General features: G+C 43.5%; 1 protein-coding gene and 1 long non-coding RNA gene across 2 annotated transcripts in view; both read left to right on the top strand.

Annotated features, from left to right (window-relative positions):
- The window catches only part of LOC103359080 (uncharacterized), an 87,336-nt gene that overhangs the window by 36,113 nt on the left and 37,234 nt on the right, over positions 1 to 13,989 (top strand). Inside the window, exon 2 of the long non-coding RNA XR_520287.1 lies at positions 504 to 862. This is a non-coding gene — a long non-coding RNA (uncharacterized LOC103359080). The remainder of the gene's footprint in view (positions 1 to 503; positions 863 to 13,989) is intronic.
- On the top strand, positions 4,372 to 6,500 carry sox2 (SRY-box transcription factor 2). The gene has a single exon (XM_008284277.1). It carries the CDS (start codon positions 4,576 to 4,578, stop codon positions 5,542 to 5,544), a length of 969 nt encoding a protein of 322 aa, XP_008282499.1. The 5' UTR covers positions 4,372 to 4,575; the 3' UTR covers positions 5,545 to 6,500.

Here is a 13,989-nt window from a genome sequence, read left to right as displayed (position 1 = left end):
AGCACTTTTTTCGAGCCTTTTTTTCCCCTTTTCATCCCGTGTCAGTTTCTCTTTGACATTGCCGTGTACTTTGCAAAAAGAAAAAGGAGCGAGAAAAAAAAAATCTTTATCAAATCCCCATTCTGAGGCTTTCAATAAGGCAGGCCATTACCTCACTGGCGCTTTTGTTCGGCCTATACAAGAGAGAACAAAATGGTTATTCAGGAGGACGCTTTAGATTTTTATTGTGGGCTCGCTATTCACAAAGAGCACCGTTATTGTATTAAAAAGAACCATCTGTGGCAGAAACAATGGCTTCAAATTATCTGTGAATACCCAGTGAACAAAATATAAAGCTTTTTCCTGCTCATTATGTGGGCTAAGCTAGGGGGTGGAAGATAGGAGAGGAGAGGCATAGACTTTGCTATAACTGACTTTTGTTGTTCTTGCTTGCATTCTTCTCCTTTTTAAATCGGCCCCCTTTTCACATTGTGTGTCGCCATAAACGGCTTTTCTTGTTGCAGGGCTAGCGGAGAGAAGACAGCGGAGCTCCAGACAGACAGCGGGGCTGCGCGGGGGCTGCACGCCGACCACAGCGCACCGGCTGCCGGATCGAAACCCAGCGCGGACTACCGGGGAGGAAAAGGGAGGAAAAAAAAAAAAAAAAAAAAAAAAAAAAAAAAAAAAAAAGGGGGTGACCGTGCCGAGGGTTATGCCGGATGGGTGCCACCGGACTGGAAGCTCCGGCCCCCGGACACACTGAGGCTCCTTCACCGGTGTTGGGGGGAGAAGCGACAGACAGATACGGAGGAGGTTGAGCGAAATGGCATCTTGTTTAATTTCTGCCAATCAAGACGAGAGGAAGACAACTCCCAAACTGGCAGTAAGTTGGAGTGGAGAGGAGAAGCCCTGTGTGTGTTGGTGTGTGTGTGTGTGTGTGTCTCGGTGTGTGTGTGTGTGTCGGTGTGTGTGTCTGAGGCGGTGTGTGTGTGCGTAAAACATGCAGTGTTGTGGAATGACACCGCATGGCATCATGAGCTTCACTGACTGTCTGAGTTGTTGTTGGCCGCTTTGGGTTACTAAACACACACATCACTGATGCACACACACGATATTTGACCACCAGACTTGAGCTTCTCCTTCATGCAATTTGATACCATTTATTTCTTTTCCTCCTTTTAATAATCATAATGACAAATAATATTTTAATAAGGCTGCAAATTAAATCGCTGAGTTCCTCTCAGTTGAGCCCTTTATTTGTGCGCTCATGCGCTATTTTGACAGTTCATTTTATTCCATTGTACCGAAAATCAGAGTTTACATTTTATTCTCACTCTGCATTTTTTGGCTTAGTTTATGTCATTTGCTGTAACTTTTAAAATTATACGACATCTTGCGAATTATACAATATTGTTAGAAATGTAATTTGCTTTATTAGGCGATATAGTCTAATTAATTTTAGTCTATCGGGCACATTGACAAAAATAGATTTGGTAAAATAATAATAAAAAAGTAACACAAAAGCAAATGATAACTACAGCGTTTATCTTCAACCTTGAAAGAAAAAAAAAAGAATTACACAGTCTATTAATCAGGGAAAAAAATAACCTTGTCTTTGTTTTCTACATTAATTATCAAGAAGGACTGCTAAATGTTGTGATTAAATGTTCTTGGCGGTGTCGCCAGCCCTTGTTACGGCCCCTAGTGGCAAGAAAAGAACAAGTTTATTTCCATTTCACCTGAAATCTGTCTCTCTCAGTTCTTATTTTGTCGCATTTTAACAGGATTAGTCACTTTATAGATTTTTGCCATGCGTATATTTGCATTTTTATCTGGTTTAACTGGCACCAAGATCATGGAAATAAGCTCAGAAATTATATTTTAGATAGTGCTAGGCCTTGTTATTTTATACATAGTTCAAACCGGAGATCATTTTGCAGTTATAGCTCGTTGTTGCTCCCCTTTTTTTTTTCTCTCGCTTGTTTTTTGCACCTAAATTTGAACAAGCACAAAACCAGTATTTTGGTATCACAGCGTGCCGCTTTGCTGTATTTGCTGTATCCATTCCAACCTGGTGTAGCAGGGGGCTTACAAGTGGTCCGAGGGAGCCGCCCCACTAGTTTCTCCTGGTTTTTGTCAAACAACGGCTTTAATTCAGGATGATTGTGGATGCAGGGCCATTCCCGGCTGGCTGGGGCCTGCTTTCAGAGAGCTGCAGGGCCCCGCTGTTCCTTTATTATCATAAGCAGATTAGAGGTAGCGGGGAACACACTCAGATGCAGATAGCAGCCGAGCGGCCCATTTCAACCTTGCATTATAATGGACCGAGCTGCATGTGTCGCCTCTCGCAGCCTATTAAGCACAAGATGAATCTTATGTAAGGTTGCCGGGGCCGGCATAATGAGAGCACGGGGGCTCCGCTCCTCCATTTATTATCAAATGACTAAAACAAAATAATAAGGCTTGATCTATTCACTTTCAATTATGATTTAATCTAGAGACACGCATTTAAATTAAATTATTTCAGGTGTGTGTACTTGATCTATCTTTAATTATTGTCTGGTTTGGAAATCCAGACATGTATGTGTGGCCTCATTTGTATTTATTTTTTCCCCCCTCCATCTCACAGGCATGCGGAGTGTTGTCGTGTGATGAATATATATATTTTAAACTGTTTTCACCATTTCTTATTTGTTAAATTCCAAACAGTCACCCTCTATTTCTTCTCTCTACTTGGAGAAATCCCTGCTCTTTCTGGATGTGCGCGTACTTCCGGTTGTGTCCAGTAGGCGGCGCTGGTGCCACGCGTCATGACGCTTCCTCCTCATGATGGAGATTCAGGGAGGAAAAAACAAGTGGCACCAACTCTTGCAACCTTTTAAAAAAAAAACAAAAAAAAACTTTCGGACACCATATGAGTCGATGATTTCTCCGTACAGTTCGTGATGCCGGTTTGATTCCATAATCAGTTCAGCACGCTCGGTTTGATCCCGAATGAAAAGTGAAGCAGGTGGAGGCCCCGCTTTTCATCCACCCTCTAATTGGCTGACACGCTTGTTCGGGGCTTATATGAATGAGCTGTGTCTTTTGTGCAAACACACTTTATCTTAAAATATTCCTCACCTTTATTTCTCCTCCCCTCGTGTCCCCGGTAGGGCCTTGTCTCCCCCCTTTACGCAGCGCCACAAAGCCCTAACAACAGCAGCAGCACTGGCAGTGGAAGTGGAGTGGAGTTGGGTCTTTGTCCGGACAGATGTAGCGACAACATCCCAAACAAAAACCGCTTATTTGTGCTGAGATGAGCCCGTCTGCCTTCTGTGTGTTGGCATTCAACTTCACTAAACAAAAGGACTGGGGGAAACATCTTGGATTACCTTTCCTCTTTTCAACGCTAAAAACCAGCCGTGGCTTCCTTCCCCCCCCCTGCTCACATTCACACACCGCGTCCATTCACTGCTTTGAGTTAACTAACAAAGTTTAGGCCTATTTAAGTGTTGTTATGTTATTGGGGCTGTAAGTGGGGGAATTAGTGACTTTTTGATTTTGAACAACAGCAGTGTCACGGGCCGTGACTTGTGTCAGAACAATGCAGTTGAAGCACACACGATACTGACACTATTAATGTTTCATACTTTGATTTCACTCTTGAAAATAAGATTTTTAAGAAAAGGCGTTATCATGTGGCTTCTATAGATTTTTTAGGTTGAAATTTAGGCCACACATTTTCACAACAATCAAACCAAAACCTATTAAAACATCGTATTTATTAGAAATTCTTTAGCACATATTTATTCACTATGAAACTTTTTTTGGTCCTATGTGGGCATAAACTTTGCATGACAGCACTTTTTTTTTTTTTTTTGAATTCCCAGTGATCTTTTTAAACTAGCTAAATATAATTCTATAAAATGACCATAAAGTGCCACCACATATTTGTAGATATGTATATATACTCAAAGAGAGAAATCTCCATAAGCTTGGAAATAGTAAATATGTACTTTGTATTGGCTAATATGTGCAGCTGAGTGAGAGTGAGCCTGTGTGTCTCAGGGCAGGCAGACCCCTCCCCTTTATGCTAATTAAGGTCTCCCATTGGTGTGTCAGTGGAGAAGGCCGGCTCTGATTGGCCAGGTCGAAGCCATTTATTCGCTGACAGCCCAGTCACATGAATGGTTGTCTATTAACTTGTTCAAAAACTATCTGGAGTTGTCAAGGCTCAGGCGGACACAGGCGAAAAAGTACAGTTTGTTGATGCTTTTTCGGAGAAGCGACGGGAGAAGTTTTGTGGACACAACATAGCAGGGACCTATTGGGAGAAGACGGCTCTCTGTCACACACACACACATCCTCCTGACACACACTCAGTGAGAGGGAGAGAGAGAGAGAGAGAGGGAGAGAGAGGGAGAGAGTGTGTGGAGACGCGCTCTGATGCTGGTTGTTTTTGTCCAGAGAAAAAAGTTGCAGAGAAAATCGACAGGTAACTTTTAGCAGCAGCCCTGCGCTCCTCACTGTCTGCCTCCGGCTTGTGGAGTTTGTCTCTGGCTTCTTTTTTTTTTTCCTCGTCTGCTCGGGAGCCCCAACTAAAAGCTGTTCCTGATGTATAACATGATGGAGACTGAACTGAAGCCTCCGGCTCCCCAGACCAACACGGGGGGCACGGGCAACACCAACTCGGCCGGCACCGGCACCAACCAGAAAAACAGTCCGGAGCGGGTCAAGAGACCCATGAACGCGTTCATGGTGTGGTCCCGGGGCCAGAGGAGGAAGATGGCGCAAGAAAATCCCAAAATGCACAACTCGGAGATAAGCAAGAGGCTGGGCGCAGAGTGGAAACTTCTGTCGGAGAGCGAGAAGAGACCTTTCATCGACGAAGCCAAGAGGCTGCGGGCCCTGCACATGAAGGAGCACCCGGATTACAAATACCGGCCCCGGCGGAAAACCAAGACCCTCATGAAGAAGGACAAGTACACCTTGCCCGGCGGGCTGCTGGCTCCGGGAGGCAACGGGATGGGAACCGGGGTCGGTGTCGGGGTGGGGGCCGGGCTGGGCGGTGGGGTGAACCAGCGGATGGACAGCTATGCGGCGCACATGAACGGCTGGACCAACGGGGGCTACGGTATGATGCAGGACCAGCTGAGCTACCAGCACCCGGGGCTGAACGCGCACAACCCGAGCCAGATGCAGTCCATGCACCGCTACGACATGAGCGCCCTGCAGTACAACTCCATGACCAGCACTCAGAGCTACATGAACGGCTCCCCGACATACTCCATGTCCTACTCCCAACAAACCACGCCGGGAATGACCGCCCTGGGCTCCATGGGGCCCTCCTCGGTGGTGAAGTCCGAGTCCAGCAGCTCCAGCCCGCCCGTCGTCACCTCATCGTCCCACCGGGCCGCCCCGGGCTGCCAAAGCGGAGATCTGAGGGACATGATCAGCATGTACCTGCCCGGGGCGGAGGTCAGCGAGCAGAGCGCCCAGACCAGGCTACACATGTCTGGGCACTACCAGAGCACCGTGCCCGGGACGACGATCAACGGCACGCTGCCGTTAACACACATGTAAGAGACACACAGCAGACACAGAGAGAAAGAGAGAGAGAGAGAGAGAGAGAGAAAAAAGAACTTTTATAAGAGAAACTGTGGACTACTTAACGTTGGACTATTTTTGTACAGAAAAATTTCGGGGTGGGAAAAGTTGTATAGAAGTCTCCAGGACAAAAGGACACACGACTCTTTTTTTTTTCTTTCATTTTATTCTAAGGAAGCTCTAGAGGAACGGTAGGAGATCCCCCTGTTCACTGGTGGATGAAGTTTGGAAGACTAGAAAGTGGGAGTCGCAATCAAATGTTTTATTATTGCAATCACCTTTTGTACAGTATTTATCAAAGAAACATTACAATCAGATGAAATTGTTTGTTAAACTGCAAGAGGTTGCATTTTTTCTTTTCTTTTTTTTTATATATAAAAGCAACGCCAGTTCTGCAGAAAATATTAAAAGTGAAAAAGGGCAGAACTGGAATGATATGGGGGCGATCAGTTATGCTCCTTAGTAACTGCAAACATTGGAAAGAAAAGGGACATAAAAACCAAGCAGGTAACACTGTTTATTTTATTTTTTATTTGTTTTCATTTAAGGTCAATATTACTAAACATTTTAATTTCTTTGAGGAAAAGAAAACGACACTTTTTTTTTCTGTCATACAGCTTAAAATATAGGTTGTTAATTTATATTTCTGTCTCCCACTTTTCATCTGTTAGAGGTATGACGCTTGTGCTCTTTATTTTCTAATTGATTTGTACAATTTCTGTATATTTACTGTGATATTTTAAGTTTTTATTTCAAAATTCATTCCCGTAGTTGTATTTTAAAAATTGTGGCCTGTACGCAGAAGCCAACCACTCCATGTATATATACCGAAACTAATACCATCCTTATAACAGTTACAATTTCAGCTGAGTATATTTTTTTTCAATATGCAGTTTGAAATGAATAAATTTTGGAAATTTGGATACTTGAAATTGTATGAGTTTTGATTTTATTTCTCCCACTCATCCTGTGTGTGCAGGCAGTCATCACATGTTGAGTTGTCATCTGTGTGTGGAGCTTTTTCTGTCTTTCTTCTCGTGTTATTTATTTATTTTTTATTTTTTACTGTAAATTCAACACTGATTTTTATATTTTGCATCTCTATATAAATATATTTAGCCTTAGCTTACAAAAAAATAATTAATTTGGGGGCGATTTGTCTCCACTGATCCAATAATTCAGCTTGTGCGTCGTGGTTAACCACGTTTCTGTTTTCTAGTGCCTGCGGATGGCCCCACCAAGCCAAAGTTTGTTGCCTGTTTCCTAAAAAGGGGGAAGATTTTTCCACCAAAATCCCCAACATCCCCAGGTATAGACTGTCATTTCTCCTCTTCTGTTATCAATCAAATAGCTACTGCTGTTGAGGCCCAATTTATATATATATATTTTAAATCTCCAGTTTCTTCTTAGTGAATTGAAACACTGTCTTAGTGCTCTGGGCCTTCTTTTGGAGTGATGGAGAAATAATCACACAGCACTGATGCCAATATCTTGTTGTGCACAAATCACATTTATAGTTATTTTGTAAGCTGTCAAAAGAATGCTTGTCACTGGTGGATTTTTATTTTTTACTGACACCCTGCAGCAGCAGCCTGGTATTTCTGTACAGCAGCCTAACCTTTGAGCTCAGGCCTGGTTTCATGCTCCAACATTTTCTCTTGTTATTTCATTTAATCTAATAATGATCACATTAATATTATTAATAATAATAATGGGTGTTGATTTTGGAAGCTTTCTGTTATTTTTTTCCCAAATGACGGAACAGGGCTTATCATGCTAAAATGTCCAATTAGGTGTGAATTGAAGGTGATCCCTCTAGAAAGGAGCCAGGCGAGCGGGACCAGCGTTTTTTTTCTTTTTTTTGTCCACATCTCATCCACACACATTGTCGAGTGTGGCTGTTTTAATTTAATGTTTAATCAAACGGGCCCTGCTGTTTCCCGTTAACCCCGCTTCTCATGGTTCAAGCTCTCCGGTGACTCCCCACCAACACCACCTCCCTGCCTTTAAAAGAAAAAAATAAAAATACAGAACCGGTTCCAAAAAAAAATCTTCCCATGCGTCTTTGTGCCAAGCAGACTGATTTCCCCCTCTCTTAATAATAATCCTTATGATGAGCTAACAGCTCGCCCTGAATTTAACTAACGGTTTTAAATCTGGGGGGAGTGTGTCTGACTGTGTGTATGTGTGTGTGTGTGCAGCGAGCTAGATTAGGGCCGTTGTGTCTTGCAGGCTGGGTCCCCGGGGAGCGGCAGATGAATATTTGAAGAGGCCCCTCGGTATTTATCCGTCCACTTCTCTTCCCCCCTCCCTAGTCGGACCTTCAAGAGGTCAGGGGATCGTCGGTTGGCCCATTAATTATTGATCCGAGCAGCTCAATTGGTTGTAATAGCTGAGAAGGCCGGTGATAAACAATTTGTTTTTAAAAGGTCGGACTAGTAGACGCATTAAATTCCCCCCTTTTTTTTTCGATCCCTGTGAACGCGGGGCCCCTGCAGGCCCGGAGGCCCCGCGAAATTAATATTTTTCCCGGCTGCGCGCTGCACCTTTGATGTGATGAAAAAGCTTTTTTGAGCGCCGAGAACACTTGATGTATTTGATGAGGAACTTGTATTTTCTGTGGCGTATCATGAGACCTGTGGCTTATTGGTAACGCCTGTAAAGGCTGCATGTTGACACAATCAGGATGCTCAAGTTGAGGCCAGGAAGCTTTTAAAACTGAGAACGATCCGGGTTTAATGATTCTGATGCATTTTGTGTTTTTTTTTTCTTTTTACATTAAAAGCCAACCACACTTCAACTTATTCAATCTTCCAACTGTCACTCTTTATCCATATTTTCCTGTCAACACGCTCATTTAAAAGAGGAAAATAGATTCATAAATTAGTTGCTTTCCATGTGAGTGAAGCCAAACAGTCCCCAACTAGGGCACGGTAAATGTTCACTCTGAAAACACTGATATCGCGCTATCTCAGTAGAAAAATATTAGCCCGCATTTAGCCCCCGTGCTTTCCAAAATCTGATTTAATCTCAGAGGCGCTTTAAGCTCAGTGGCGCTCCTGTTCAAACATTGAATAAAGGCGCTGCACAGCACAGCGCAGTGGAGATGCAGGTGATACAGGGAATCAAGTGTCCAAAATGTTACACCTCATGTGGTGCTAATGCGAGGACGGAATCCACCATGACACTGGGAATAAGCCTCAGTGGGTTCAAATAAAATTGGAATTTAAGTTCTAAATTTTTTTTTTTAAATGTTATAGAAAGAAAATTATACTGGAGGCAGAGAAGATCTATCTGAAAATGTCATGCATAGCGCAACCAGGTGTTCTGTGTGATGTAGGTAGAAGCTGGGAGGCCCGGGAAAGGTGTTCCCCTCCATCCATCCATCCATCCGTTCATCCATCCATCTCCCCTTCTGTTCCTCGCGTGCAGAGTCTGTCTGTCGCAGCTCGAGGATATTTGTCCTGCAACAGGTGGTAAGCGCGCGCCTCAGCTTTTTTTTTTTTTTTTTTTTGCTCCGGTTAAAAAAGCTCCCAGATGTTATCTATGATAACCTGGCATGGGAGTGTGCATTTATCACAACATTGGCGTATTTCATTACAAGCGTGTCCCTATGTTTTAATACCTGCAGGCAACAAAAAAGTATCTGTATCTTATATTCGTGCGCAAAATCCTGTTTATTGGAGGACGTGGCTCGGTCACAGCAGGCCATGATCCACTTTACACAAGAGACAAGGCCACAAAGCTCAGACAGGCATCCGATGGAAAAAAAAAAAGTTTTCAAAATGTCATAAATTACCACATTCTTTAAAAATGATGATAGTATTAATCCACAGTGTGAGAACTTGGTTGTCAGTCTTTGTTTTCAAACCTGTTGCCCGCCTTCCAAATCATATGTTTGTTGTTGAGATTATATGTTGTTTTTTTTGTTGTTTTTTAAATTAGGTCAAATGACCCAAACGCGCGCGTGCACGCACACGCAAACAAAACGAGCTTAGTGGGCTGTAATCCCACGAGAGCCACTTTCCTTTTTCACCACGCTGCGGATAATAAGGAGGAGGGCGCATGACGTCAGCCACGCACGAAGCTTGCTCCGGTCCTCAGATAGAAGTGATTCTTCCAGCGCATAAAATCTGACATCTTAGAGGCCTCCATTATCAGGAAATCACCACAGAGGGATTTATATATTTTAATAAAATAGAAATAAATTGATGCCCTGTCAGCCTCTTTTAAGCAATGTATTGGTACACAGGCCTCATCGCCAAATTACGCACGGGACTTTTAATAGAAAGAGCACATAAAAAAAAAGTCAGCATATTTTTTCAGATTAATTACGAGTTGATTTTAATAATACGTGAGCAGAAACAGACATTTAATCAAAAGTAACATTAAAAAAACAACACTTAACTACTTGTCATGTCGTTTTCCACATTTCCAGCAAAGTTCAACCAGTCTAAGAAAGCGCAGAAGTGCTTTGGCACAATGAGTCACATGACTGATAAATGTAGGCTGTCAGGATGGTTCTGCAAGTCACAGTGACTAAAGTTAATCTATCACCTTCTTCCACGACCTTTTTCTGTGCAAATTAAACAGAAAACTTCTTTAAGAAAATACAATAAAGAAACGCGCGCTGTTGATGCTCTTCTCCTCCAGTCGTGTCGTTTTTCCTGCAGCTCTCTAGTGTGTTTTTCAGGCTGCCCGACATCCCTGCCTCCAGCACAGGCAGAGACAGCAAGTAATGGGTGAATAGCAAAAAACTGTCAGAGCAGAGAGCTGTCGTGTGTTTCAGCTGCGTGCGTGCGTGCGTGCGTGCGTGTGTGTGTGTGTGTGTGTGTGTGTGTGTGTGTGTGTGTGTGTTTGGAGCGTAGAGGGACTGAATGGCAGCCAGTAGCCTGCTGATCTAGCGCAGGTGCAGGGAAGGGAAGCGGGCGGTGTGTGTGGAAAGGGGTTCTCTCTCTCTCTGTCTCTGTCGCTCTCGCTCTCTCTCCCTCCCTCCCCCTCCGCCCCCCTCGCTACACACACACACACACACACACACACACACACACACACAGTGCCATTGAATAGGACCACACACTGACACAGACCAGCATGCCATCAGCCTCGCGCTGCTCTCGGCCTGCATTCTCAGAGGCTCGAGGCCTCTGCGACACCCCACCCCACCCTCACCCACCCAACACTACCACCTCCAATCCCCTTCCTCCTCCTCCTCCTCCTTCCTCCCCCACCACGTCACCAGCGTCTCGAGCTCCGTTTATCATTTCTGCTCATTGACGCTGACAGCTTTATAGAAACGCCATCATTAAAGGAATGCACCGTTTGCAGCAGATCACGACTCTTCAACAAGAAAACAACAATTTTGTCTCTTAGTTTTGACTTAATGCGGGACAAAGAGATGTATGCAAGAAGTTTATCAAAGATCAAGTGTTTTCGTGTAAAATTAAGGTGCGAAATAAAAACATCTATAAATGAAACTATGAGCACCAGTAGAGATGGATCCAGCATCACATGAATTGGCTGCACTGTTAAAACGCTGGAATTCTTGTTAATCCATTACTTTCCAAACTTCTGACATTTCAGTTCCACTTCCTGTTTTGTTTTTTTTGCCATTCACGTTGGTAGTAATCACTGACTGCCTGTCATTACTAAATCTGTGTCATGCCTCATAATTGTCCATGGCTCTGACTGGCAGTTGAAAAACTCTTTTATTTTATTTTTTTACACCCATGTGGCTGCTCGTAAAACTTCAGATAATCCTGCACTTTCTTGCTTACTATTTTGGTTTACTAAAATGAGAAAAAATATTACCCAACAAAAGTCCTGAAGGCCTCTGTGGTGTTCTGAAATCAGGTGAAGTGCGACTTTTTCTTTGCCTGATTTGGGTCTGTGCGGAGTTTATTGATGGAGGCTGTGTTTTCTCTCCTCTAATAACATATGCCTGTTTTGCTTCTTGAACAGATTAGCATATAGGCCGGGAGAAAGGAGAGAGGCAGAGGGATGGAGGGGGATGTGAGTGGAGGGCGAAGGGGGGGTTCACTCCGAGAGGAGCCACAATATAAGGCCTGTTGTAGTCTACTGTAGCCTGTCTGGGAAATCCTTCCTGATCTGTGCGCTGCCATAAAATACGCAGTCTCGATCGTAAATCAGTTCAGCTCATTACAAAAAAGGAAAAACAAGTATTTTATAGCAATTTTCGAGTTAATTTATCACTCTTTATTGCCGCACATTATACTTTCCACTTGATCATAAACTCGATAGGTTCACTTTTACTTAGTTTGGATAATCAGCTCTAATGTGATAGTTGATAAAAATAAAAAAAAACTAAGAGACCTCAACTCACAGCATTCCTTTTATGTTTATTTCCTTTTTTTATTTTATGTCTGGATCACTGTGTGGCTGTGAGTCGTCATTGGTGCTGTTCCAATCGCTAATTACGCATGCGCTTATTTTAATGTAAATACTAATTTTCCCCATAGTCCAAAAAAAAAAAAAAAGCCAAATGCAAGTGGCAATATGCACATTGTCCTATAACAAATTCGAGTTAATACAGCCATAATGACAGTATAACGGCACGCTAATTGGCCTTTTTCCTTCACAACAATGCTACCAGATCAGCATCTCTTTATTATTTAATAACGTCAAACGCTTGGCTGGCTGTGCTGGCTGCTGAGCTGCTGGCTGCTGTTGGGAAGAGGACAATGCAGCTCCAATTCAGGAGTTTCACTCATGAGCTATATGGTCGCTGGAAGAGAAAAAAAAAAAAAAAAGGAGAGGGCGCAGGCTGAGTGTGAGGAGACATGGGAGGCCTTTTTACGCTCAAACCAACCGTTTTCAAATCATAATCAAAATACAATTGATTTTCAACGACCATGTCATATTTTTTATTTTTATTTGCGTTCTTGCTGTTGGAAATGTTGTGTTTATTTAGCTGTTTCTGAAGCAACAGGTGACTGTGCAGCAGCGGCACGTCTTGCAGCCACAAGTGAAAGTGCTTCATGGTCCGCTGGTCTTTTGTTGTGCGGAAATTTGGAGACTGTGTTTGCTGAAGGACGCGGGTGGGGGGGTCAGTCAGCACATCCAGTGTTGGCATAAATCCTGCCCCCTTTGTATATAGTTTCTCGGGAAAATCTATGCACATTTAGGATACAAAATAAAGACACGAAAGTTGCGCAAATCCAACACCGAAGTGACACCAATTTAAAAAAAAAAAAAGTTACTGCTAGAAAATTCTTCATCCGGCACCTCGGCGCGCAGACCCTAAAAACATTTTTTTTTCTCTAGACTTTAAAGCAGAACAACAGTTCCCCTACTGCCGCTCGTCTGGAACAATATCAGCGGGTTTCCAGGCGGACTGCCACCCAGGGCCGGCTCAAGCAGCTCCAGGAGAGCCGGAGGGGAGCGGGGAGGAAGAGTGTGGGCGGGTGGGGGTGACTTTTGGGGATACAGAAAGAGGCGATCACTGCTGCAGTGAGTGGCCTGTCTTCACTAAAACACACCCCGATGCAGGTTTCAATCGAGTTGGCTGAGATGCTGCATCACTTGTTGAATCGGGTCAATTTTAGAACTTGTTCTGATTTCTCTGCTTCTGGATTCAGCCTGTGCTCACAAACTAGAACCATTTATCATCGTCTGGTATGTGGAGGAAAGTGAGAGGTTCTCACAAGGCATTTTTAGCTTCCTAAACTGCTGCAAAATAAAATAAATATTTGATGTAATAGGAAATGCAGGCCAGAGAAATTCTGATTGATGAACTGATTTTCATTTCTGCTCTTCCACAGCTTACTCTTGTGTCAGAGCCAACAGGTGATTTCATATGTTTTAAAATCTATCTCATTTTGCTGGTGATTTCCCTGTTGCAGATCTACTGTGCAGTGTGAGGTGGTTTGTAGGCATTCGGAGATTCTTTGATAGAGAAGGCTGTTGAGCTGATGGGACTGAATCATCATTAACAAGCCAACAGACACAGGAACCCCCCTCCTCTGGTCTCATTTCCCAGCACAGACACTAACCTCTTTCACTCTGTCATCAGCCTGACTCTCTCCCTCTCTCTCTCCCTCTCTCTCTCTCCCTCCACCGACTCCAGCACACAACAGCACAGTCCATTGTTCCCGACCTCCCCCCTCCCTCCGGCTGGCCCCCGACCCAACTGTTGACCAACAACTCCACTCGCACATTAAACGGGGAGGAGGGGGGGTTGTCCTATTTTAGAATATGACACATCCAGAAATGTATGCTGAGGAGAAAAAAAAAACAAAGTGGGTCTAAATGGCTAAAAAAGGTGTGGCTTTCTGTGATTTGTTGGAGGAGAAGTTTGTTTTTGGAGAGTAAAGACACAAAAGAAACTTAAAAATGGTGAGCTTTAAATCTATCTATCTATCTATCTATCTATCTATCTATCTATCTATCTATCTATCTATCTAT

The sequence above is a fragment of the Stegastes partitus genome, unplaced genomic scaffold (genome assembly GCF_000690725.1).
Source record: "Stegastes partitus isolate 25-593 unplaced genomic scaffold, Stegastes_partitus-1.0.2 Scaffold353, whole genome shotgun sequence".
In the NCBI taxonomy this organism is placed as follows: domain Eukaryota; kingdom Metazoa; phylum Chordata; class Actinopteri; family Pomacentridae; genus Stegastes; species Stegastes partitus.
Note: the sequence above shows the minus strand (reverse complement) of the source record. Positions and strands in the feature narration are given on the sequence as shown.

Excerpts from the sequence above, each read along its gene's own strand:
- sox2 (XM_008284277.1), top strand. The coding sequence starts at position 4,576 with ATGTATAACATGATGGAGACTGAACTGAAGCCTCCGGCTCCCCAGACC.